The 24,612-nt window shown below is 40.3% G+C and overlaps 2 protein-coding genes across 8 annotated transcripts in view; both read right to left on the bottom strand.

The window, feature by feature from the left end:
• STX7 (syntaxin 7) overlaps positions 1–4,971 on the bottom strand; it is a 40,421-nt gene extending 35,450 nt beyond the window's left edge. For 3 of the 7 annotated variants that reach the window (XR_007905312.1, XR_007905313.1, XM_051792625.1), the window contains exon 1: positions 4,838–4,971. The gene's annotated coding sequence lies outside the window, so the exon portion shown is untranslated. Of the gene's footprint in view, positions 1–738; positions 877–4,346; positions 4,586–4,837 lie in introns of those variants that run through there. The other 4 variants (XM_051792622.1, XM_051792623.1, XM_051792621.1 and 1 more) reach the window with 4 other exon arrangements.
• Positions 4,972–21,876: 16,905 nt separating this feature from the next.
• Positions 21,877–22,975, bottom strand: LOC127473105 (trace amine-associated receptor 2-like). Its single transcript, XM_051792325.1, is given in 2 exon segments — positions 21,877–21,946; positions 21,948–22,975. Coding segments are annotated over 2 exon segments (1,086 nt in total). The 5' UTR covers positions 22,964–22,975.
• Between the last annotated feature and the right edge of the window lie 1,637 nt (positions 22,976–24,612).

Raw genomic sequence — 24,612 nt, 5'->3', positions numbered from 1 at the left:
GGTGAACAAACAGCTCTATACCCTACCGTATTGACTAAGTAAGGAAATCTACCAATTTAGTGGAAAATACAATCATAGGCATAACATCCAAAGAAACTTCCTAAACATTTAGTTTGAAAAAGATTTCTCAGAACTGCTGACAGATTGGGGTTTTTTTGAAGTTATGACTATTCCTAGACACCTTAGTAGCATGCTAGCTACAAGGCTAGCACTGACTAAAAATACTTTTTAGTTAAATATTACAGTTAATGTCAAAAGTCAATGTTAAAAGTTAAACGTATGTTTGAAGTTAAAATGTCGCAAAAGACCAAATTACCTTGTGTAGAACTAACATAGTCTTTCATGATTGTTTTTTCTTCTTTCATATTTGTATTCACAAACAACTCCTGTAACACTGTTCTCAGGAGCATCATTACAATTAAGAGATATACATTGACTGTTTCATCCAATTCTTGACAAAAGCAGTGACTGCTTTTCATTGTCTTGCAAACTTCTACAGCTGACCAAAAGTATCTTTAAACAAGTTACACTGCACTATACTGACAAATGTACAGATTGTACAATACATAAGACTTTGAATTTTTCAACTTTCTAGCTATATAGGTAGCCAAACACAACACATAATGAGAGGATGTTCAGATGATAGATTGCAAAGTCCACAGGATACAGTTCAGCTTTTCATCTGCAAATGTAGATCTCTCTGATTGTTGATACAATTCTTTGTATCAGCTCACATACCTGAACTGAGATTTATAGTAAATTTGTAGGATAGCAATGTAAATTCACAGCTGGTTTACTCTGTGCAGATTCTTCCACTAGCAGTGCTATTGATGAGTATTCTAATAACACAGGTTGGTGACAGAGTAAGCTACTGGTCTGGGGAACAGACAGAAAGAGATGTAAGGGGTCAGCCATCAGCTCTTATCACCCCTCAATCTTCACCGCACTTTAGCATTCTAGTTTTCACAGCAACATGGGCATCTGAACTGAACAAACACCCTATTTCAACCCACACACCCTTCACCTGTTAGTGTTAAGTTACTCAAACTCCTCTGAAAACACAGATAGATAGGCCCTCGGGAAGTCAACTGGTGTTTTTGCTAATGTCTTTGACCCAGACAAAGTCAGGGTTTCAACCACCAGGAAACAAACCAGGCATGCACCAAGCATTTCCTTCCATCCAAGGGGATAGGAGCATTCATCAAGGTTCTGAATTTCCATAGAAATTACTCCTTTTCACTTCCACAGCATTTAACTGCTCTGTTGTGATATATTTTGGCATTACTGGCTGCATAACTTATAAATTGGGGAAGTTAAAAATCTGCTGCAGTTGAGGAAATTACAGTCTGTGTTCAAACTGGAACAGAGCTCCATCTATGGTAGTCTTCAGTTCCCCTAAAAGTTTCAGTCAGGTGTGAGCTTCTGATTGTACCTTTTATGTTCCGCTCAGTATCTCTGTCTTTGGGAGTATACCTAGTGGCAACTCAGCTTGCCAAGCTACTGAAGAAAGTCGAAGGAACCGAGTCCACTGTCACAAATGAAATGAAAAATCAGGACATTTCATCAACACTCCCTGAAGCAGGACCTCGCTGCACATATTTGAGGTTTAAAGAATTCAAAGGACTTCTACATATTTTTCATAATTTTTGCACTAACTGGTTCCTCCACTGTCACTCTATACCAGAGCAAAAATGAATCTTAGTATCAACATATTTTCTAGAAAGGTGTTCGTCAGGTATGGGAAAAGATCCATTTTTCCATAGGTTATGAATGTAGAGACAAGAAACTGGGAACTCCAAAACCAAGCAGTTCCCCAGTGTCATTCTTGAAAGCTCCATCAGGACAAAAGGATATGATGTGTCAGATCTCACAGCAGTCACCTAAATATCTTCAAGGTTCCAGTCAGCTAGTTAAGTACCTAATTTATCTTGTATTTTCTCATTTAGATATTTTAAAAGTCTTCTTTCTCCCATAAATCTAGACCATACACATTAGGATAAGAACCCTTAAGCAATAGCTTTACTGTTTGAGGAATGTTTCAGCATCAGGACCTAGAAATGATTACATGGAACCTTAACTTTCAGAAAGCAAAAAAAAAAATACATGCTACATTCCATAGAACGCTTGGAAATTTAAATCTGATCTGAATTTACATCTGATTTTATGCCCTTAATTATCCAGAGACAAGTCATGGGGCTTTCTTTATGTGATTTTTTTTTCCTAAATAAAGGTCACAGTAACAAAGCTTCCTGCCAACAATAAGACTTCCCTTGTAAACTGCTTCCCCCTCACAAAAAAAAAAAAAAGTTTAAAATCCTTCAAGCAGGGTGAAAACACAAGTAAAAGTGATGAACTAAAAATTTCAGCCAGTCACAATGTTAGTTACAGAAAATATAAGGATGTCCTGCTACAGCACCTCAGGGATTCTCATAACTGACTCATAGCAACTGACTTAGTGAGATACAGGTGAGCATTAAATCTGTCACTATTTTCTCTAGTGGGTATGAGGGAGGTCAGAGTTTTTTTCTGGACTCATCTCTTTTTTCTTTAAACTTAAGCTAAAATATTTACTAGACAGATATCATATTTTCCACTATGTGTTTTTACAGCTCTTAATGTACTGAAATCTTGGTCCACAAAGGCAGGCTGTAGGCCCCCATAATAAAAAAAACAACTGTGGAGCATAACAAACATGCAAACAAAATTAAATCCTTCTGGTCTTCTTGAAAGAAAAGTTTTCAGATTTATTTTTTTTTGTGATCTAGTGTCAGGTGAAGTCAAACTTAAATCCATATAGGAAAGGAAACAGTTCATTTAAAATTTTATTTCTCCTGCAGCAACACTTACATAAAAGATGTCAAAAGATAATTTTCTATCCACTCTGCCCAATTCCCTCAGCCTTGCAACACTAGTGATGCTGGAACCTAACAAAACCAAGTTTACATTGTCTAACAGCTATAAGTACTTCTTTTTTTTTTTCTTTTTTTTCTTTCCTGTTTTCTTTTTTCCTGGAAAGAATTATTAGATTGTGCCACTGGTCAGTGTTTTAGTCATTTTTCCTAGAAAAGATTCCATTGAACAAAGGTGCAATTTAAAGCAGTGGCGTTTAAACTGCCCAGCATGAAAAACTAAATTACAGAAGCCTAAAATACTACTAGGTCTAATGCATCACCAATGCTTAGCATATACAGATAAAAAAAAATAAAATGTTTGTAATTGTCTGATTCATCCACACTGATATTTATAATGAAGTAGGTAAGAATCACATGCTTTCACAAGCCTAAAAGAACATTTTAGTTCTTGGTAAAATGCCTTAAGAGAATCATGTTTCCTAGGAGTGCACGAAGTGTTTAAAGGCCTGATGATGAAGCAGGAATAGGAAAATGAACACTAGGGACTGGAACTATTGGGGAAGATAGGGAACAGGAGGTCTGAAAATGGACCTGAAATGACAGTTTCAAAGTGCCTAGTTTCTTGTGCTACTGACAGACAAACATCATTTCATGTGAAAATGAAGATGGATTAGAAGCACAGCACACCTGGCATGCTAGATAGTCTAACTCAAATCTCCCTAATGGTAGTTTGTTCACATTGAACCAAGTGCTCAGATCAAGTGCACCAAGGGAGAAATTACCTTTGCACAAAATCTCACTGCAATGGATGTCGAGTCTCTCTGAGGCCCACCAGGATGCTAATAACTACATATAGCTCATGGTCTCTTTTTTCCTCCTCCCACAAGAGTTTCAGTTCAGTGTAAGTCACCAAGAAGAGTGCCACTTAATATTCTGCCATAAGACTACAAAAGACATCTTCATGAAGGGAACACAAACACAGTTTATAACAACACCACCATTTAGCATCACTTTCTTCTAATTTTAAGATATTTTAACTTTTTTTTTTGTCCCCTTTCTTTTCTGTTAACAGTATTTGCACAAACTGCAAGCTCTGAGCAGAAGGGCTGCACTGCCGGCAGAGCACAAGACTGGATAATGACGCGTCAGGAGCGCTCCTCTCGCCCGTGGCACAGCCCTCTGCCTTTGCAAGGCTTGTTCGTCAGTGGAGGGGGTCACAACACATGAGCACCTTGCTTCTGGCAAAGTATTCCTGCGATTGTATCACTGGGCTTCTTCAATTTAAGATGCAGTGCCTCGCATGGCACGGACAGTGGAGCGAAACCTTCCATTTAATTGCAGAGTTTGCAGAAGTGCCCATCCCTGATGCAGCGGAGAGTGATTCACCAGGAAAGTAGCGATAACATCGGCCCAGGAGCCCGGCGCGCCAGGCCCGGGGTCGGTATTTACATCGGTGACTTTTATAATCTCCCTTCCTCCCGCTGACATGCTCACCTCGGACCTGGAACAGCACGGGGAGCGCTTCCACACGGCGGAGGCGCGTCCTCCCCTACAGTTCCACACAAGCTGCTGTAAAACACCCGCTGTAGGCCCCAACTCCCTTCTCAGAGCATCGCGGCCAGCGCCCAGTCCAAAGCCTCGGTACCGGGGATGTCCCGGGAGGGTGCAGGGGAAAGGGGATGGTGCTGTCACGACCCACATCGCTCCAACACTGCCCCCGCCGAGGCCCCGGCCCCGCAACCCCCGTCACCCCAGTCCCGCCCGCAGCCGCCCCGCTCGCCCCAGGGCCGGGCACAGGGGGGCGGCCCCGAACCCAGCGAGGGCCCGAAGGGCGCTGCGGCCCTTCCCGCCGCCCTCTCACGGGCTCCCCGTGCCTGGCAGCCCCTTCCCGGTTGGCTGGACACCGCCCCGGTCACCCCCTTCCCCGGCGGGAGGGAGGACAGCGAACACCCCCCGCACCCCTGAGGGGCTCCGGCTGCTCTTACCCGGCCCCGGCGAACCCGCTCGCAGGGGCGCGGCGGGGGCGGTGGCGGCTGCAGGGCGTGGAGGGGCGGTAGGACCCGGCCCGGCCCGGCCCGCCCCGCCGTGACGGCGGCGGCGAAGGGAGGTACGGCCCTGCCCGGCCGGTGCCGGAGCAGGGCGGGCCAGGGCAGGAGCGGGCGTGGCGCCGCTCGGGCCTCCGAGGGGACCCCGCTGCTGCAGGGCCCGGGGACATCGGGAGGAGAAGGGCAGCCCTGTGCGAGTGGAAAAAATGGGGATAGGGAGTGGGGAGAGTGTAATGTAGGGAATAGATACTGTTGCATCCGGAAGTAGGGGTAAACATGAACAAGGAAACGACACTGCAGAGAAAAATACGAAGTTGCTACGTTAAGACCCTGCTTTGCAGCTCCGCCTTCAGCTTGGGTCATTTCTTCTCCAAATGGGAATGGACACTTCAAAGAAAGTGAGTGGGAAACTGTAGATCTATTTAAAGGTGCCTTTAAATGCAGAGGTGCATGATATACAGCTGAGAGAGGGGGCAAGTGATGCCAGGAACACGAGGAAAGAAGGGTGCGTTCACACGGCTGCCAGGACTGGACTCGGGAGGAGGAGGAGGAGGAGGAGGAGGCCGCGCGTGGCTGTGAGGGCAGTAGCCCCGGCACCAGGGCTCCTCCTGACCCAGCCGCCTGAGCAGGAGAGGCAGGTGAGCCCCGAGGCTCACCTCAACCTGCACGGCAGCTGAGGCGCTTCCTCATACTCCCCACTTCTTCAAAGCGAAAATGTCGGGGCCAAATGCTCCCTAGAGCCCCGGGGCTGGGCTGCTTCATCTGGAGGATATCCCCGTGCACATTAAATACACAGCAAACATCCCACGGCACCCGGTTGCTGGGAATGCTGCCGCCTCTGCAGAGCCTAACCTCACCTAGGGAAGAGCTGCAGAATTTGAGAAGTGCAAGTTTGTTTCTGCTTCATCATAGATCTTGGTGATTGCTAAGATTTAGAAATAGCTGGAGCAGTGAAAACTTAATAGGCATCCTAATCAAATAATAATAGAAAAGTCCATTAAACTACCAACACAATGGAGCGAAGTTAAAGATCTGAAAAAACAAGACTAGCCTTTACATGGTTCTCAATGGGTCTGCAAGCATGCTGAAAGGAGAGACAACCTAACCTGCAAGACTCGGATGCCTACAAATAGTTCTTATGTTAACTGATGCTTGGAAATGTCATTTTCTCACTTTCATGAATTAAAGTTACTAGGGAAAAAAACATTCTGATATGCCTTTTTGTTGCAGGAGTGCTGTACACGTGGTCAATCTACTTTTAATAGGTTATTTGCAATGATTTTAGCATTACTATCTGGACAGGTGTTTTCCCCATGCTGTTGACATACCGAAGCTGATCCAAGATGATCCCACTAGATGGTGCACTAATGAGAGTGTAATGCAAGTCCCTTCCAAATTAAGGCCTCATCTTGATTATTATCCTAAATGTTTGTCATAAAACTTCATTGATTGAACCGGATCACTCTTGTTTTATAAAACTTCAGCTGAGATCACTGTCAACTTTTTTTCCAGAGAATAGTACATCCTTTATATATGATTTCAAAAACGTATGTCCTATTCTAGAAGTGACTCCTCATCAGTGAGAATACTTTATCTACAGATCACCACTTGGGTATTTTTTTTAGGCTTGGAAGTAATACACAATCATTACTGATCAATGTTCATTCTCATTCTATAGAAAGGAGGTATCCAAATGCTTTCCTAGCAATGCTGGGTGTTTTATGAAGAAAATGCTGGTCCTCACCTGCAGTTAGCTCACTTATCATCAGCATCCACCTTTTATTATTAAATAAGTAAAAATCTTTGTGATATGATTATTTAAAGCAACCAGTTACAGCAATGATGTTACAACCTGGGAGGGAAAGATGGATTATAAAACAAACTTTTCATTGAAATGTTATTTGTACTGTAAAAATACTTAAATAGCTTTTTAATATAATAATAAAATAATTATGAAAGTTACTAGACCATTGATCAGATACTGCTAAGAACATGGTACGCCCTCAGAAGATTTTTGTTAACTCCTACAGGAAAGCCACTGACTGGGAGAACATGCCCTGTTTCACACTTCTAAATAAAACAGGAAAATTCCTTCAATTTCTTCTACTAGCAATAGTGTATTGACAGGCCTTGTGAAGAAGCCATCTCTAAGTGTTATCATCAGAGTTCCTGAAAGGGAGTACTGCTACACCATTTTGTCTCTAAATGCATTTCATTGGCTTCTCTCTTGACTTCCCACACAAGCATTACCTGGGGATTGAGTTCAGAATCATGTATCCATTTATGTTTCCTGTTTCTTATGGAGCATGATCAAATTTCAAACAATTAAATGAAATGGGGAAAGCTCTGGGGGAAAAAAGGGGAAAATGTAGAGACCTTACTATGCATAGTCACCATGGAGGATGCTCTGGATATTTAATGACTGAAGGGCAGAGTATCTGCCAATTGTATTCTAGTAATTGTGTGTAAAACTGAAAAGAAAGGTATGTCACTTCAGCCGCGTGCTGTTTGAGAATCCATACACAGTATGGCATATAATGTCTGGAAGAGCTAGAAGTTAAGCCACACCAGCATGGTGTGATTTTGAAAGAGCACACCTTCCTCCTAGGCCAGTACCCAGATCTGCCCCACCTTCCTGACTGTATTCCTGCCTCCCACCTCCTTCTCCTGCCCTGGCCCCAAACCAGCAGACACACAGGCCCAGCAGCGTGGGTGGCACAAGCATTGGGGCCACCAGTGACGCAGAAATAAGGCGCTCATTTCCGTGCCTGCATGATGCGTGATGAAATGAAGGGGAAGCAGCCCAACCCTGGCCTCATATTCCTGATGAGTGTCCTCTTTTCAAGGTGTGAGCAAGTGCGCAAGTCATTTGTAATTTACCTTATGGGCCAATTTCATTCTCTGCCATCACATTTCACTTGCACACTTTCAGCTTTAGATAGGAAAAGTAATGTTGCCAGTATTTGGTACTGATGTCAAACCGTCTGGCAGAGCTTCCCAGGTGGTTGTTACTGATGCATTCCACCATCAGCAACAATTCCTCTTATTGTCATCATCTCTGTTTGGTAATTTAATAAAAACATCCACTCCAGACTGTGAAATGAGATTAGCTTCCTAATACACCTAATGCTGTACGTAATTATGATGGATGATGGTTTTCTAGCCTGAACAATTTTATGGGTTCATTATATTGCAGAATGGCCTGTAAAACCTATTTGTTAAAAAAAAAAAAAAAAGGAATGACAATTTGCATGTTATTTAGGCTGGTACTTGCTCTCCAGTAGCAGTAATTAACATAGTAGCATGTTTTAAATAAACAGAGAAACATTCTGTTCCTGATATTGATAATGTTTCTTCCTTCAAAAAGATGTTTACTAGCAAACTTATTTTCAAATATTTCTTTGCTTTTCTGTTTAATTTTCAAAGACATATTATACTTTTATAGGCATTAGTGAAATGAGCTGACATTATTGTTTCAAAGCCCAGTCTTTAAGTAGTATTTGCAAATACATAATCCCTCTAACTTCAGCCAGATCATTTTGAAATAATAAACATTTATAAAGTGTATAAAATTAAATGGCAATATTTTATGCAGATAAAGAAATACTAATCTAGAGAAGAAAAAATATTAAAAGTAAGAGAATATATGGATGTTAAGGTCAGCACCTAGCTCTGTTAGAATCCAATAGATCTTCATTTGGAAAGTGAGGTCATTGTTAAGCAATTAATACTTTTCACTTTACAGGTCCTCATAATCTTCCTCCTACTCCTAATTTTCAACTCATAATTACCTTAATTTCTTTTTGAAACAATGTGGAATAAAAAAAAAAAAAAAACACACACACAAAGGGATCTTGACAGAAATTGGCTAGGTAAATGAAACAGACATCAAAGATAAGGGGACAAGGGGAGTTACAAAGATGAGGTAAACGTTGTTTAAGGATATTTGCAAAATGTAGTGTCAGAAAATTAGGAAAGCAAACTTGGCTACTCCCAGAATTTTAGCAGCTTTTCCTGCTCACTTGTATGCTCTCCCATTGTGACTGTACACATCAGTACTCGGGGTTCTGCTTTTCCCTCTCCATTATTTGCCCTGTTATTTAGCCAAAAAGGAGATCTAGAAACAGTCACAAGATGTTATGGCATAGTTCTTATATAGCAGCATAGACAGTGGTCACCCATTGCAGGAACAAGGTTCGTCCACCTCCATTGAAGAAAAGAAAACAGTGAAGACAGATTATGCAGTGGGACTCAAAAAAAAAGGGGGGGCAATTGAATGTGTTCATGGCATCTACCCTCTGTGATCAGTTGAGGACTGGTAGAAAATATCTCAAAAAACAACTAGAAACTCAGTGGATGTTCCCTTTCTCTATGGATTTGGCTGCAGTGAGTTCAGAGCAGAAGGTGTCAATGGAAGATGTTAAGATGTCGCTAGGATAAGACTCAGTTTGAGACTTGGAGATTTCTACATGGCTAAATGTCAAAAATTCTGTTATGTACCCCACAGATAAGCATCTAGTACCATTTAAGATGCCCAGATGGGTCCCACCTTGCTCTCAGCTATTGCTTCATTGGTGCTCTCTGTGTAGATATCTCAAGTTCCCTATGATACCTTAGGTGGCATTAGGCAAATGATTCATATCCTCTGAATACCCACTGACTACAACCTCAGCTTAAACAGCCATTCCAGCTGTAGTTGTAATCAGGACTTAGACAATTACCATAATTATAAACACCTACCTGTACATATTAAATTTAAGAGTCTTAATCTCAAAACTCATCCCACAGTCTAGGTCTTCCAGCATGTACCACAGCTTTCCTATATGTTTCTGTGGTAATTTGGCACCTGAACTTTTATAAGAATCCTATTCTGCTGTTCAGTCCTTAGCCTGATGCCTTGGGTTTGGTACCCTTATTACAGAAAATCTACAGCTGCATGCAGTAGGGGATCGGGTTTTTACCTTCATGCTACAGCATGAGTAGACAGAGGAACAGTATAAGCAGCTTTGGTTTATGTTCAAAGAAACAATGAATATAGCAAACTGGGAGTACATCAGACAGTGGGAGAATGAAGTGAGATTGAATTACACTCCAACTCCAGGCATAAGACTTCATAAATGTCACAGTTTAAGATGAACAACATTTTATGATCACTATGTACTCAGGACATCCCCAAAAATATCATTTAAGCTCTCCTTCTCTTCTCCTTCCTCCAGTTATATGTTTTAGCTTTAATTATTTTGAATACCAATATTTTCTCTGACCAGGGTCTAAACATTAAGGACAAAACCACAAAGGATTTGAAATAAGCACGTGTCTGAACAAGCTACAATGTCCCACAGATGTAGCTAATTTTGTACTAGCAAAAGAAATTGTTCTTGCTGTACAAAAACATAACGATAAGATAAAACAGAGGAAAAAGAGTTTTACCATTAGTTGATTGCATATATTAAAATATATAGCTTCTACAACAATCACTGTATTGCGCTGATTTCCTACAGAATATCTACTGTGCAATTGCTTTGTCTGCTTCTTATACATGTAGGGCCTGATCCAATTGCCTGCTGCATGTAGTGAAAAACTGACCACTCTTTTTAGTAAGCTGTAGGGCATCTGCTAGTCTCTTGCTCTTAGCTGCATGCTTCCTATAGCTGTTTGTTTTTCTAGTGTTTGTCACTCAGAAAATATACAGATGACTATGCAACAGAATTACTTTTTTTAAGAGGCATTAAAGATTTTAACAACTTTCAAACTGTTACCTAAAAAGAAAATATAGGGAGAAAAAAACTCTGAGACAATTTAGTTTTTAAGGTAAGATAAGGAAAGGATTTAATTTGTGCCTAGGCATAAAGTTACGAGATGCACACCCCACGATGTTACAATTTATAATACTGCCTGTCCAATCCGAGATTTTTCCACCCTCTGACTTTTGCCCTGAACCACCCTCGATCTGCCTCTTGGGAATTGGGGCTGGGGTCTTTTGAGATCACCTCTTTATCAATCTTCATCTTCTTCAGAGCACAAAGGGTACACAATTACCCAGTTTCTGACTGTGTTCTCCGGTTTAGGCTAAAATACAAGCATTCTCCAAACAGAACAGGCCTATCTTAGAGTGAGACTAAACATGTCCTGGTGGAATTCAGGGGTAGAATTGATATGGAGAGCATAGAATGGGATTAGAGGGTTGGTAATCTATGTAGCTTCTGTGTAAAGGTAAAGGTAAAGGAATTAAATGCTGCTGCTTCTAAATCTACTTCTACTATACAACTACTTATAAAAATTAGAAAAATCAAAAAACTAAAAGGACCTTAAGGCATCAAAACCTAATGATAGGTTTACACAACATTAACAGAAAAAAAGGTCTAATTATTAGAATTTTATTTGTATGCTTGTTAATTTTGTATAGAGTTACTATAATTTTTTTCCTAATAAAATTCTCGTAATAATGAGGTAGAAAATAACTCCCTTATAAAAAGTACAAAATTTTACCATGCAGCTTGCTGCTGAACAAAGATTTTAAGAAAGATCCAGCACGTTAAGACAAGTTTCACAGCTTTCCTGAACCAATGGTAGGAAAATACATAGATGCACAATATGCAGGATTGCAGACTGAACTGAAGTAAGCAAATCAAATTAGGGCCTGTAGTGGTTTGGACTTTGTTTTTCCCCCAGAGGCTAAGAAAGTGGTAGACCCCGAGGGGTGGAAACCCCTGGAAGTTTTGGAGTTCTGTCCAATGGGCGCTCCTGCAAAAATGTCAACATCCCACAAGCTCACCGGAAAAGATGAGTTGTAGTTTTGGTTGTTGAGGAGAGGTGGCCATGTTGTGAGCCACGAGGAAGGGGTTCTGAGCCCCTTGGGCCCTCTGGGGCCTCCCAGCCCCTGGTTGGGGGCTGCAGGGACCTGGAACAGCATAAAGCTGGGCTAGGTGCCTGTAGTTATGCCGGGAGATGTTTTCTCCATGGGCGCAGAGCAGCAGCCGGCGCTGACCAGAGAAACGGTGGCAGAGAGCCAGAGATAAGAACCTGAACTGAAGGAGCAGCAGAAACAACATGCAGCACCAGAGAAAGGACTCCTGGAAGGAGAGCCGGGAGAAAGAGAACCAGCAGCTGAGAGACAGAGTTCTGGGGGTAAGACTGTACCAGATCCCCTAAAACTCCCTTGAGACCCCTCTTGGAAAAGAGGGAGATGGACTCCTATTAAGGAGAAGAGTTTTAGACATGCAGCACCGGAGAGAGAGAGGAGCTGAGAAGCTCAGAGCGTCCCGGAGCTGGACCGGGACGGCCAGAGGAATGCGGGGGGAGTTGACCTTGGCTCTCCCCCCCTTGCACTGCTGCCACGGTGGCAGCCTGAGAGGCAGGGCACAGAGGCCCTGCAAGGAGCTGAGTCTCCTGGAGATACCAGACCGTCACGAAGACCCCCCCCTGTGTCTTCGTGATATGACGTGGTGATACGACCTTGTCTGGGGTTACGAAGCCCACGGAAGACCCCTCGGTTGGAGGCGATGGGGCCGAGAGAGGCTTGAATACCTCCCTCGTGGATGCTGGCAGAAATCCAGCTATCAGCTGCTGCATGTGGAGAAGAAGACAGACTGCTGCCTCAGAAGATGCTGCTGTTCAGAGACTGGAAGGGATCTGTCCTTCTTTCCCTCCTGGACTTTTATTTGGAGGGGAGATCTGGTCCATTGTAAATACATATGTCATGGTAGAGATAGTTGTGATCATGTGTATAATGTGATATGGTATTTATTTGTACAGTCATTGTAATATATTCCCTTTCCCCCACTTTGAGTCTGGTGTGTTTTGTCTGGAAAAACCCATCTCACATTAGGTTGAGATGTGGGAGGGGGGAATGGAGCTAGGGAATTGGATTTTGGGGCTATCTCAAACCATGACAGGGCCAAACAGAGCTGGAGTAGTAATGAAATCCAGAAGTCTGTCTGCGATGGTGTCAATAGAAAAGGGCAACCAACACAAAAGATGGACTCTTACATCTACCCAAAGAGTCTTTACTGCTTTCCTTTTGTTCTTGGATGCCTCTATGTGTAGCTGAGACGCAATACTCCTACTCATGTTGTTTATCATCCTGACTTGCTGATGTCAGCCTGCCCAGATCCCACTGCCCCCCTTCCCCCAACCCCAGACTCCAGCTCTGAACACATTATTTGTTGGATTCACTTTGTATTTTTTCCCCTCTCTTCTCATCTGGTCATGAAAAAAGAGATCAGTTCATGATTAAGAAAAGGTTCAATTAAGGACAATTTACATCCATATGCTTTGGAACAAGAAGAGCTTTTTAACATGTATTAACTTACAAAGTTAAGAATGCAACCACAAAATTAAAAAATGCTCATCATACTCAAGATGTTCCTTGCCTTTACCCTCCCTTCTTCAGGCAAAGGGATACAGTCTCAAACTGAAGTTTCATTGAATGTACTATGCAACCCAGTAATCCACAGGAAAACATACAGAAAAAAAGGATAAGTGTGCTATCTGATATGGTTCAAACTGCAGTGAAGTCATGCATAGCCAATGTCTTTTTTATTAAAACTCCTGCACATAACTTCTAAGATCTAAATATCTCTAAGTAACCTCTGAGTCTGAGTTCCTTAAAATAGAACAAGACAGTTTCAAAGGATTATTGATTTTCTAAAAGGGCCATCATCAGTGCCCCTTTGCTGTGCATTTTTTCCTCACAGCTTCCAAAAGAGTCAGACTGGGATCTTTAAATAGAATATAATAGTACAAGAAGGCTGTAGGCTACTAAAATGACCTACACAGAGCTAGCGTGCCCAAATCCCAAATCTTCCGTCACGTGTATTACAGCCATATAGCCCATAGGGCAGGCTTTTGCCCTCTCTTGTAGTAGTGAGAAGTGATCATCTCTGAAGAAGTTACTGTATTGTATATGAGTGTTTTATCATTACTGAAGAGTGGCAGGAAAGTTTGGAGAGTAAATATTCACTCCGTCCTGTTTAAAATTCTGCTAAGTGTAGCACACCCCACCTCTGAGACAGGGGGTCTCCATAGCGTGTGGTATGTGTTCTTTCTTCATATTTCTTACACAAAAAGCAACATTTGACCCTAAGCTTTGTAACTATGGAAAATTCTAGTCCAAAGCACTCACAAGAAATTCTTCTACCTGCTGCATCCTACTTTTCTTTAACTTTCGCTTTTATGTTTCCCTGCTTTTAATTGCATTGGTCTGTGTTCTGTCCATTCAAGTACTTATATAGGACACACCTATATGATCAGTTTTAGAAGCAATACCTCTGTAAGTTAGCTGTGGCAACTTAAACCATGTTAAAAGTGGAAGTGAATATGGAGCGAAAAGAACTCACTGGCATCCCTATCTGTAGCATCTTTGTCCAAATTACTCAGCTGAAGGATTAGAGAAGAATTAAAAACAGATAATTTAGTTCAGAAAATTGATAAAAAGAATAAATTCAGATATTTTTTCTGTTATCTTTGAAATTAACAACTCATATATTTATTTCAATCTAGGGTTGTCCTAATGCAAACTGAAATGTTTTCCTTTCAATTTATTGATCTTATTATCCTTTTATTGTCTCATTTTTTCTATTATGACAAATTTGCAATTATTAATCCCATAATAAAGTGAAAAATCCCAATAGTTCCTCATCTTCAAACATTCTCTCTCATCACTTTTTTCTGTCCAAAATTTTTTCTGATGAAGCACTTTGGCCCCAAAGTGTAGTTTGTAGTGAACTTAGTGTTTAGTGATGAAGCAGAGGAATTGCAAAAGATGTGACAGAAAACATCAAAATACACACAGAAAAAAAGTTGAATAGTCAAATGTGACATCCTCTGGTTCAATAGTTCCCTGTAGAAGAATTAATTAATAACAGGTGTTAAAAGTAATGCCAAGACTGCAAAAGAATTCTGCAGTGACAACCAATACAGTCCTTCCCCAGAGCTCCCAATCCACTTTGCTGTTGTTTGCAGTGAGGAAAACAAAAGTCAGCTGGGAATAATCTAAGCAAAACAAGCAATGTGTTAACAGGACCTGTTAATTCCTATCTTAGAAGAAATATTAGAAACTTAAGTTATTTTAAGCTGGTAGAAAAGAAGGGGAGGGGGGGATGTAATGTGTTGTGCTTCACAGCCCTGGCAGAACAAAATGAATGAAGAAATAATACCTAAATACAAGCCACCAAGTAGTTCAACCTGTGGAAAGCATCAAATGGCCCACGCAAAGCTGCCTTTTTACACTCAGCAATTATTTAGTGGCACAAAGCGGGCAGAAGTGGCTGAACTGCCCTAGGTAAGGGGCAAGGAGAGCACATGACAGGTTGAAGCAGATCTCCTCAACACCTACATGTAACACATCTTCTGCTTGTTCCAGGCACCTGTGCATCACTGACCTGCAGCCAGACCACAGATCCCAGGCTGCACAGATACTACTCAGTCCCTGCTATTTCCACCAAAGAAAGCAGAAATGGCCAATATAATTGCCCACAATTTCTTTCTTGCTTGTCCAGTGTGGGGTCTGCAAGATTAGAGATGATGCTCTGGTCCACAGCTGCTCCATGGATATCAAACATCACTTTCAAACTCTGCAGAAAACACATTTTCTTCCTCCCTGACTGGACAATGCTTCACTACTGGTACTGTTACTTGAATGAGATATTGATTTCTGCTAAATTGTCACAAAAAGAAATAAAAATCACTATCACTATTATTATGGGCCGATAAAAAAAGTTATCAGCCCATAATATTAGAAAAGCCAGATGCACTGAAATGTCCTACATCACTAAATAGGATCATCTTCCTTCTATACTCACACACTAGAGGAGCTGCCTGGCAGCACCCAACTATCACTTTGGTGTCCTACCTGTGGGAAAGTAACCACTTTCCTGACTGTGCAGTAACCACTGGGAAGACAGAATTGAAGTTTTGACCATGCAACCTTTGACAAACATGATGGGGTTTTTTTTATTTATATTTGATTTACTACCCTTTTAAATATCTAACTTTTAATTCCTCTGAGGGAATGTACCCACCTCCCTAGATGATAACTAATTTTCATAAGCAGTGCAGTGCAGCATATGGAGAAACAGGCAGTTGTTCAGAGACCACACCATCATACCCTAAATCAACTCACATTTAAGAAATTTTTCAGCTACAGAATGAAAAATTACCTTTATAACAGCAGGCTGAGGTTAGTTTCCCAGTGCCATGTCTGGAGCCCTGTGAGTAGGTAAAGATGATGGAATATTTTCAGCTGGAAAAATTTTTGGCTCCATTCTGATCTCCTGGTTCATTTGGAAAGTTTGGTTAATAGATTGGGATGACGAGGGTGCTAATTTTCAGATAATGATATCTAAATAATTACCTCATGCAACTTAAACATGAGTGCTCCCACTGGTTGTTGGACACAGTGGTTCTTCAGTGTCATGGCCATGTAGCTTGTGACTCTGTACACACAGCAGAGAATCTGGATAACGTATCCTGTATGTGTTGTCAGTTGTCATTTCCTAGAATATGGCACATTTCTCGGGATATTGTAATATTTTGCTGTATGTAAGTACACTCATAGGTTACCTGTTACTGTATGTGACAGTATATGTAAATACTGAAAAGATAAAAGAACCTATATAAGTATTTGCAAAGTTTTCTGAAAGTACTTTCAGGAGTAATTAATGTATGTTGAATACGACTACGTAACCAAGTTTTACAGGAAGGCAGTAGAGTACCCTGAAAATAGCAGTCTGAATATTGCACCTGCAATGACCATTTTCAAAGGTTTTCTTGAATCAAACAAAGCATAAATTATAGGTCTGCAGGCAGAGCTGAAATAATCCATCCTGAAGGCAGTATTGCACAAGTCCTTAGGTGCTGAGAAGTTGGTAAAAATATCAACTATTGGAGAAAAGCAGTCAAGAACAACAAAACCAACCAAAGAACCAACAACAACAACAAAAAAAGCAAACCAAAATTAAACAAACCAGTTAGTATTTAACACTGAGAAAACCATGCTAAATGCGAACAAGAATAAAATTCATGAGCCATCTAAGAAAATTACTTCTTTCATAGGGATGTAATTTTGGGGATCTAATGCAATTGGTCAAAGATAGTATAATTACAATCAAGTGAGAAAACTCCAACAGGAAGGTGAGGTGCTACACACAACTGCATGACAAGATGTGTAGAGTTTGAAGGAGAGCCTCAAGCTACCAGCATGATTTAATGGAGCTGGCTGTGATGTGGGCCATAGCATAACACTGAGGAAAAGTCAGTTTTGACCACGAAGTAGACCAGAAACTTGGTGAGAGAGCAGGTATCTGGAGATGATGGATGAAACCACTCACAGGCATATTTCCCCTCATTTTGGACAGAACGGTTCTACCCATGCACATATCACAGGGGCAAAGCCCAAGCCTTGCATTTCTAGGCACTGAAATCTTAACAAAGTCAAGCCAATATTACACCAGCTGTGAGCTCCAGAGCTGCATGAAGTCATGATTTGGCAACTTGAGATATTCATGAAAGTATTGCAACACAGTCAGTCCTGGGGAAGAAAATCAGGTAAAACAAAATTACTTAAACATAGAAGAACAAGAACTGTTGGGGAGAGTTTTCTTGGGAAAAGGATGTCTTTAAGTACACAATACTTCCTTTGAGTCAAACCTTACCTCTTCTGATTTATTTAAAGCATATCTTTATGTCTTCAGAAGTGCTTTTAAACCATCATGATTACAGTGTTACATCAGGTCTAGAGACAAATGTGACAGTCACAAGTGCTGTGAGAGTCACTTCTGTCACTCAACATCTGATCTGAAGGATGAGGGAACAAAATCTGGCTCTTAGCTCTGCTGATGTCAGGTACCTGAAGTGTCAGTGCACTTCAGTCACAGCATAGGCTCTGAAATTAAAGTGTCTGAGGGCGGGATCCCAAGCACAGGGTGGGGGACAATTCTGATGGGGACTGGTGACTGAGGCCAGCAGCCTCCCTCCCAACTGGCATTGTCTGCAACCTGCTGCAGTGACAGCCTCTGTTTGCAAGAAAAGGCTGTGCCAAATCAGAGTGAAAAAAAAAATATTTGCCTGCTTTTATATCACTTCTTGCCTCAGAAGGCTCCCTTCCTCCGCCTCTTCATCTCGGTCTAGTCTGCACCCCAAAGCACTACCAGATTGCTTTTTTTTCTGTGTGTTTAGGTATCCTTTCTTTATTAAAATCCAAAGCTGCTTTGAGTGGTCTTTTTTCTCCATTCTGCATTTTGGTGGAAATGTGGAATTCAAAATGAAAGTGAAAACATTCCTCCTTTCTTACAAGAAGAACTAGAATGTTCCTGGTTTATATATAGATAAAAAGATTCATGGCTGTCTTTTGAGACACTGTACATCCTTTTCTGTGTCAGTGTTCTCTGTAATGCTTCATTGATGCTTGTTGCTGCTGCAGCCATGAAGGCAGACATGCAGCTCATCCAGAGGGAAGATAATTTGATTACTTTAATATGTTATTGTTACTACTGTATATAGCCTGTTGTCAGGAGTTTCTTGTAACAATTACTTTCATTTACTTAATTTTAATTGAAGATTATTAAAATGTTGTCTTTTTTTTGTCAAAAAACATTATAATTGTAAAATGTATGCTGGCTATTGAGCATTAATTTGCCTGAACTTATCTGAGTTCTTTGACATATTTTAATTTTTAATAGAAAAATTAGTGCCTTTAAACCAAAAATTTTTAATTTAAATCTTGAAGGACTAGTTTTGGAACTTCATGCTAAATATTTTTAAGTCCTCCACAGTATTAAGGTGTAAAGTAAAAATCAACAGAGAACTTGCAAAATGAAAAAAATCTATTTCTCAAAGTTTTCAGCTGTTGTTTCTGCAACCCAAACTTTTTTTTTTTTACTCCTGTGTTAATTTAAGATATTGTTGACTTTTTTGTTAAAGCTGCTTTTGCCTGTGGACTCCACAAGAGGGTAGGAAATCCTTTCTCAATGTTTAGGCTGTGACAGAAAAGATTAAAAGAAAAAAAATAGTGAGTTTAACTATTCTGACCACAAGCAGGCACTGTAGATATACCTGCAAGTTCCTGAGCTGCAAACCATTTAAAAATATAACACTTTTTAAAATAGAAATCACTGGCTTTGAAGACAGCTCTGAATGTAGGTGTTCAAGGTGCTGCAAGAGAGAGGCTGAGTGTGGATTTCCCAGCTGGAATGCTCTAAAGCATATTTTGCTGTCCTACTTGTTCAATCTGGGATGTTTCAGAAAGGGAAAGGGCCATGGAGATGCTCTCAGACTGAGGGGCTTGCCTGGATGTGGAAGCTTGAGCTCCCTCCTGAAGCCAGAATTGGAAATATATCCTCCAAGAGCAACATTAGCTCTTGCTAGAGTAATTCACAGTAATAGAAGATACAAGAAATCCTAACCCTTCTGGCTGCTTCCCTGAGGAATAAGAACACCATCTGGATTTGACATAGACCAGAATTCCTGTCAAAACATTTCACTGCGTAGGGTGGAAAAATAGATTAATGCATAGGCATGTGTTTCAGAAAAAAACCCCAACACAAACTTACCTGATATAAAGGAGAGGAAGAAATTGAGATCTGTAGTACTTGCAACTGAACATAAGTGGTGTACCCCGTTGAACTGAATGTCAGGTACTCCTGACAACAGCACGTGTGGTCCACAAAAGAATTCCCTTTTATTCTGATTCCCTAGGTTTTGTGCCAAGCAGTGGGGTTTTTTTAGCACCAAGTTTAGCACCAGTATCAAGTTTAACAGCAGGTAGAACAGCATGGCATGCCACTAAGTTGCTCAGTAGCCAAATTACACCATCTGACACATCTGCAAGACCCTTTGGCTGGAAGAACTACTGAAGACCTACTAGTAAGCTGCAAATTGGGTAGGAAGACTGACTAGATACTCATTTAACATCCAAGAGCACACACTGAACACACAGAAGGACATGACACACTGAAGCCTAACGGATAGCTCAAAATTGTTCCCTGAAGATGTGCTGTCTGAGAGAAATGTTGTTCTTATAGGAGAATGTAATGTATTGGGTTGACTCTAAATGATTTATGCTGCATATTAATGAAGTAATTTAATTATTACTTAAAATATCTCCAGTTGCATTGTGTGTCACCAGCTAGACATCTAATACTCAGAAGAGTTTTCAGAAATACCTGAATGTGTATTCAGAGACTCAGACACCTAACATTAACGCAACATGTTCTTGTGTAACTAACAGAAGGCATTTAAACTCTGCAAAATAGTTAAGAACTGTGGCAAATATTGCTGGCAGCAAACTTTGTGAAGACACTTAAAAAGGATCTATAGTTATCTCTAAGATTAGTGCTCTATATAATTTTTTGTGATCCATCATTTGACTCATGGTTTCACTGCTGGAAGGATGTCAGGGACATACATCATTCGTTAGCTTTCAAGAAAAACCCCTCATGGACCAGTTTTAACTAGATCTAGATTAAACTAGATCTAATTCCAATCAAGTTTCTCTGAAGAAGCTGCATTGAACTTCATGCAGACATGATCTGGCACAGCTGTCAGGGACACCATCTCTGCTGCAGAAATGGGATCATGGAGCTCCCCTCTCCCTGCCTTTGTGGACATACTGCAGGCTCTCTGTACTATCCCCAAACACTGTGTATTTCATATGGCTCCGCTCCAAAAGGAAAATCAAGAATTCCTGGTGACATCCCAGATGGTACCCTGGCCACTAAGTTGTCATGTAAAATGTATGCAAAAAGTTGCTCTTCTGCTTCACCAGTGTCCAGTGAGCTGGTCCCCGGGAAAGCACTGCAGATTAAGTCTAGAAAAACCTGAGGCAACTGTACAGGCTCTAAAAGTCAGGGCTAGGCTGTGTTACAGGTCCAACTCTCTAGAGCTGAGTCACTGGCTACAAGCAACCTGATGCTCAGTTTTCTTGCTCTCCCTGAGCACTGCTCCTGCTGCCCTCCTGTTTAATCCAGGGGTCTCCCTCAGCATGCATTTAGCGATGGTATGGGACAGTATATTATCCAAATTCTAGGTGCCTAAAGACTTCGTTGCATCCAGCCCTGATCTGTCTGTTCAGCTAATGATGCACAAAGTACTTGTATCAACTTAAAGTCTTTGGGTTTATGTTTCTATTGTGAAAGGTGACAGCCTTATGTAACACCTCAGATAAGTCTGTGACTTTCCAGTTCCTTGCCATCTTAAGTGTTTCAGAGTTGGTGTGCAATTGGAATTCTCCAGATCCAAAATAGTATGTGTTACAGATCCACAAAAAAGTTCTCAGCAAAGAAAACAAGCTGCTATCACTGGCATGGCATGCTAGTATAGATGTGATAAGTCAAGAAGTGGATAAACATGGATAGCTTTGTGGCAGTCACTGTTTGATAAGGGTAGAGTATACACTGTATGCATAACGCAAAAGGTAAATCAGAGGTACAATTCACAATAAAAAGATTGCAGTGACTGCATTCAGTAATGACAACTCAGCCAAACTTATTTTAAGCAGGTAACTAACGTGAATGCTAATACCTCTTTCTGACTTCAGAGGGAGCTCAGCATGGCAAGGACCTCAATCAGATGTTCCAGTTCAGTGTGACAGTGTGGTTGGATGTCAGCAAGTGTATTTTATAACATCTGGAGCCTGACATCTAAGCAAAGACAGGACAAGAACATACCTGAGTATGAGCCATACTCTTGTTCCTGCGTACTCCTTTCCAAGGGTTTCTAGAAAGACTCATACTTCCAAAACACTATCAAGGCATTAAGAGTGAAAACAAGTGATAAATAAATATCATATAAAATTAGTCTGATTTATTAGAGAAAATTCAACAGAAATGATAAGTTAGAGGTAATAAATGATTTATTAGAGAGAATTTTACAGAACTGACTCATAAAATTCATGTTATACATTTCAGGCTTTTACTGAACCATGAATATCCAGTAAGCCACTGTTTCTTCATTTCTAGAGCTACTGTCACTAATAGAATCTGTTACTGTGACTGATCTTCAGATAAAAGTTTTACTGTACGAAAATGCAGGTTAAATATTTTGCCTTTTAAGAAATGTTTTCCGAAACCATGGATAGAAAAATCCATATATTAATGGATTGCAGAAAGAATTTAAATACCCAAGCCAGTTTACAGAATCGAACAGAGATACAGGAACAGAGAAATTTAAGAATGGACCAATTAAGATTACAAAAAAATGAGGAAACCAACATATTAAGAAACCCAGCATAACAATACTCAAAGCCTTAGCAGCTTTCCTATCTTTATTCTTAGAAAGCTCATGTTTCTTATCAATTTTTGAGTGCCTGTGTGCCTGGCTCAACTCCCATGTGTGCCTTTGGGAGACTGTAAAAATTTTAACATAAATTCCTATCATAATGCAAGCAGGATCAAAGAAACCAACTGTAAATAGAAAAGCCACCCCCAGTTTGTTGAACACAATAAGGCACAAGCATTTAACTAGCTTTTCATAGACCTCAATTTCAGAAGCATAAACTTCTGAGAAAACCACACCAAAAGCAAAAGCAGCAGGCACTGACCAGCAGACTGCTACAATTTGTTTTATGGTTGTGACAGTCATGGTGCTGGTGTAATGCAGAGGATGGTGGATTGCATAAAACCGATCCATGGCAATGGAACAAAAATGGAAAATGGAAGCTAAACAGAGCATCAAGTCAAAACTGTAATGAACTTTGCAGAATATAATTCCAAAAAACCAGCATTTCTCTATAGACCTCACCATGCTGTAGGGCATAATGGCAAAGCCCAGCAGGAGATCTGTGCCAGCCATGGATAAGATGAGGAAACTGGTCAGAGAATGAAGCTGCTTGAAATATGAGATGGAAATTATTATGGTCAAATTCCCTAAGATGGTGAGAATGAAGACTGCAGTTACGAATAGATATAGTACCTCTCATACTCCTGCTGACCTAAAGCTCTCCAGACAAGATCTGTTTCCAAACTCAGAGCAATCAGTCAAATCCCTCGAGATATTCGGAGAAAGCATAATCAATCCTTTATTAGACTTTTCTTTTAGAGATGCATTTCCATCAACAGATTTAATTCTCATGAGTTTCCAAAAGATTCCAAATTTTAATATGAGAATACAAGATAAAATAAGTCAAGACTATGAACTCAATTACTATGTGAAATGCAGTAATTCGGAGGGGAATTTTCTCTCGCCTTAAATAGGGACTAACTACAACCAATTATTCTTCTGAAATTATTCTACCTGAAATCTAGCAACTGGAAGCCATTATAAAATTAATTGCAAGCAATATTTAAAACGTAGCAGTTGAAAGTAAACTTAATTACCTCTTAAATCAATAAATTATATGATAATATAAATCTTATTTTGTATCTGGAGCATTTTGTAAAATATTGTTCTTGTATTTTATATAAATCTTATATTAGTAAATTTAAATTGATAGAAGAAAAACGTGCATGGACAAAGAAACCCCTCAAGTCACTTCAATCTGAAAATATTATGTAACATTCATATGTCTCCTTAATCTTAGAATATTGATATTTTTTCATTAGGAGAAATGCTATGCAAACTGTCATACTTTAGCTTTCTTGAAGATTTCGGTTAATGAGCTACTCACCTAAATGATCGTCTTAAGAGACACAAATCAGTTGCTAAACCCCCACTTTCCAAGTTATTTATGATGATAAACTCACCTGCTGTGCATTATAAAGTACTAGCAATGAACACATCTCATGGAAATCAGTTGCAAAACTGGTATGATAAGCAATATTCTTTTCTTTCCCCATATATACACTTGTTTTCTATCATTATAATTCCACCAGCAAAAAGGGTGTGGAGGCAGGCTGAGGCTTGTCTCCTGTACTACACTGCGGTCCAGGTGCAGTAGTTATAAATGAATACACTAGTGAACAGTTTCAAGGGGCAAAAAATTCTCTTCCTTTATCTGGGAAGAACCAGATCAATTTCTTCCACCTCTTTTCCTGATAATTTGTTTTGGACTAACAGCAAATTTAGAAATAGGAGCAGAAAGAGATACTTTCTCCACAGCAATTTAACCCACTTAAAAGGAATATGAGGAGCAGCTAAGTCTACTGATCTTTTTTCCAATAGGTATCACCCAACAATGAGGAAAATACAGAGATTGTGCATCAAAAGATCAAAAACAGATCTTGGCAGTCAGTCTTATAGGCTAATCCTCCCTCCATCTCTTTTAATTGTACCATAAATAAATTCTCTAAGTAGACATTTTTCTGTTCTGTTATTGTCCTGCAAAATTGCAATCTTGGTAACAGGCAGATCCCCTCTGTAACTTGGCTCTGATTCATGAAAGGTGGGAATTTATTTTTCTTTTATGATGTTACATTTAATTCCCAGTAGATTTTGAGCTAAACATATGTATGCAATTTAGGGGCTTACATCAACTGGAAATAAACAAAGCCAAGTGCCTGTATTGACAACACCATTATTTTTATTTGTTCTATTAATTATCTACCCTCACATATAGGGGAGCTCTTTTGGTGACTTAGTCATGTGACAAGTCATGTTGTACCTCATCATTTCCATGATAAGCTTAAATATTAACTGAAGATAACTATTTGGTTACTTATTACTAACTGCTTTTATTACTCTGGGCTTCCTTCAATAAAACAACAATAGACAGCAAAAGACAAACTCAAGCTTTCTCAATGAATTGTGTGATCCTGTTGGTAACTGAGAAAGTCCAAAGGGTA

The sequence above is a fragment of the Manacus candei genome, unplaced genomic scaffold (assembly GCF_025592945.1).
Source record: "Manacus candei isolate 608988 ecotype Guabito, Panama unplaced genomic scaffold, ASM2559294v1 h1tg000034l, whole genome shotgun sequence".
NCBI lineage: Eukaryota > Metazoa > Chordata > Aves > Passeriformes > Pipridae > Manacus > Manacus candei.
This window is presented reverse-complemented; position numbering and strand designations above follow the sequence as displayed.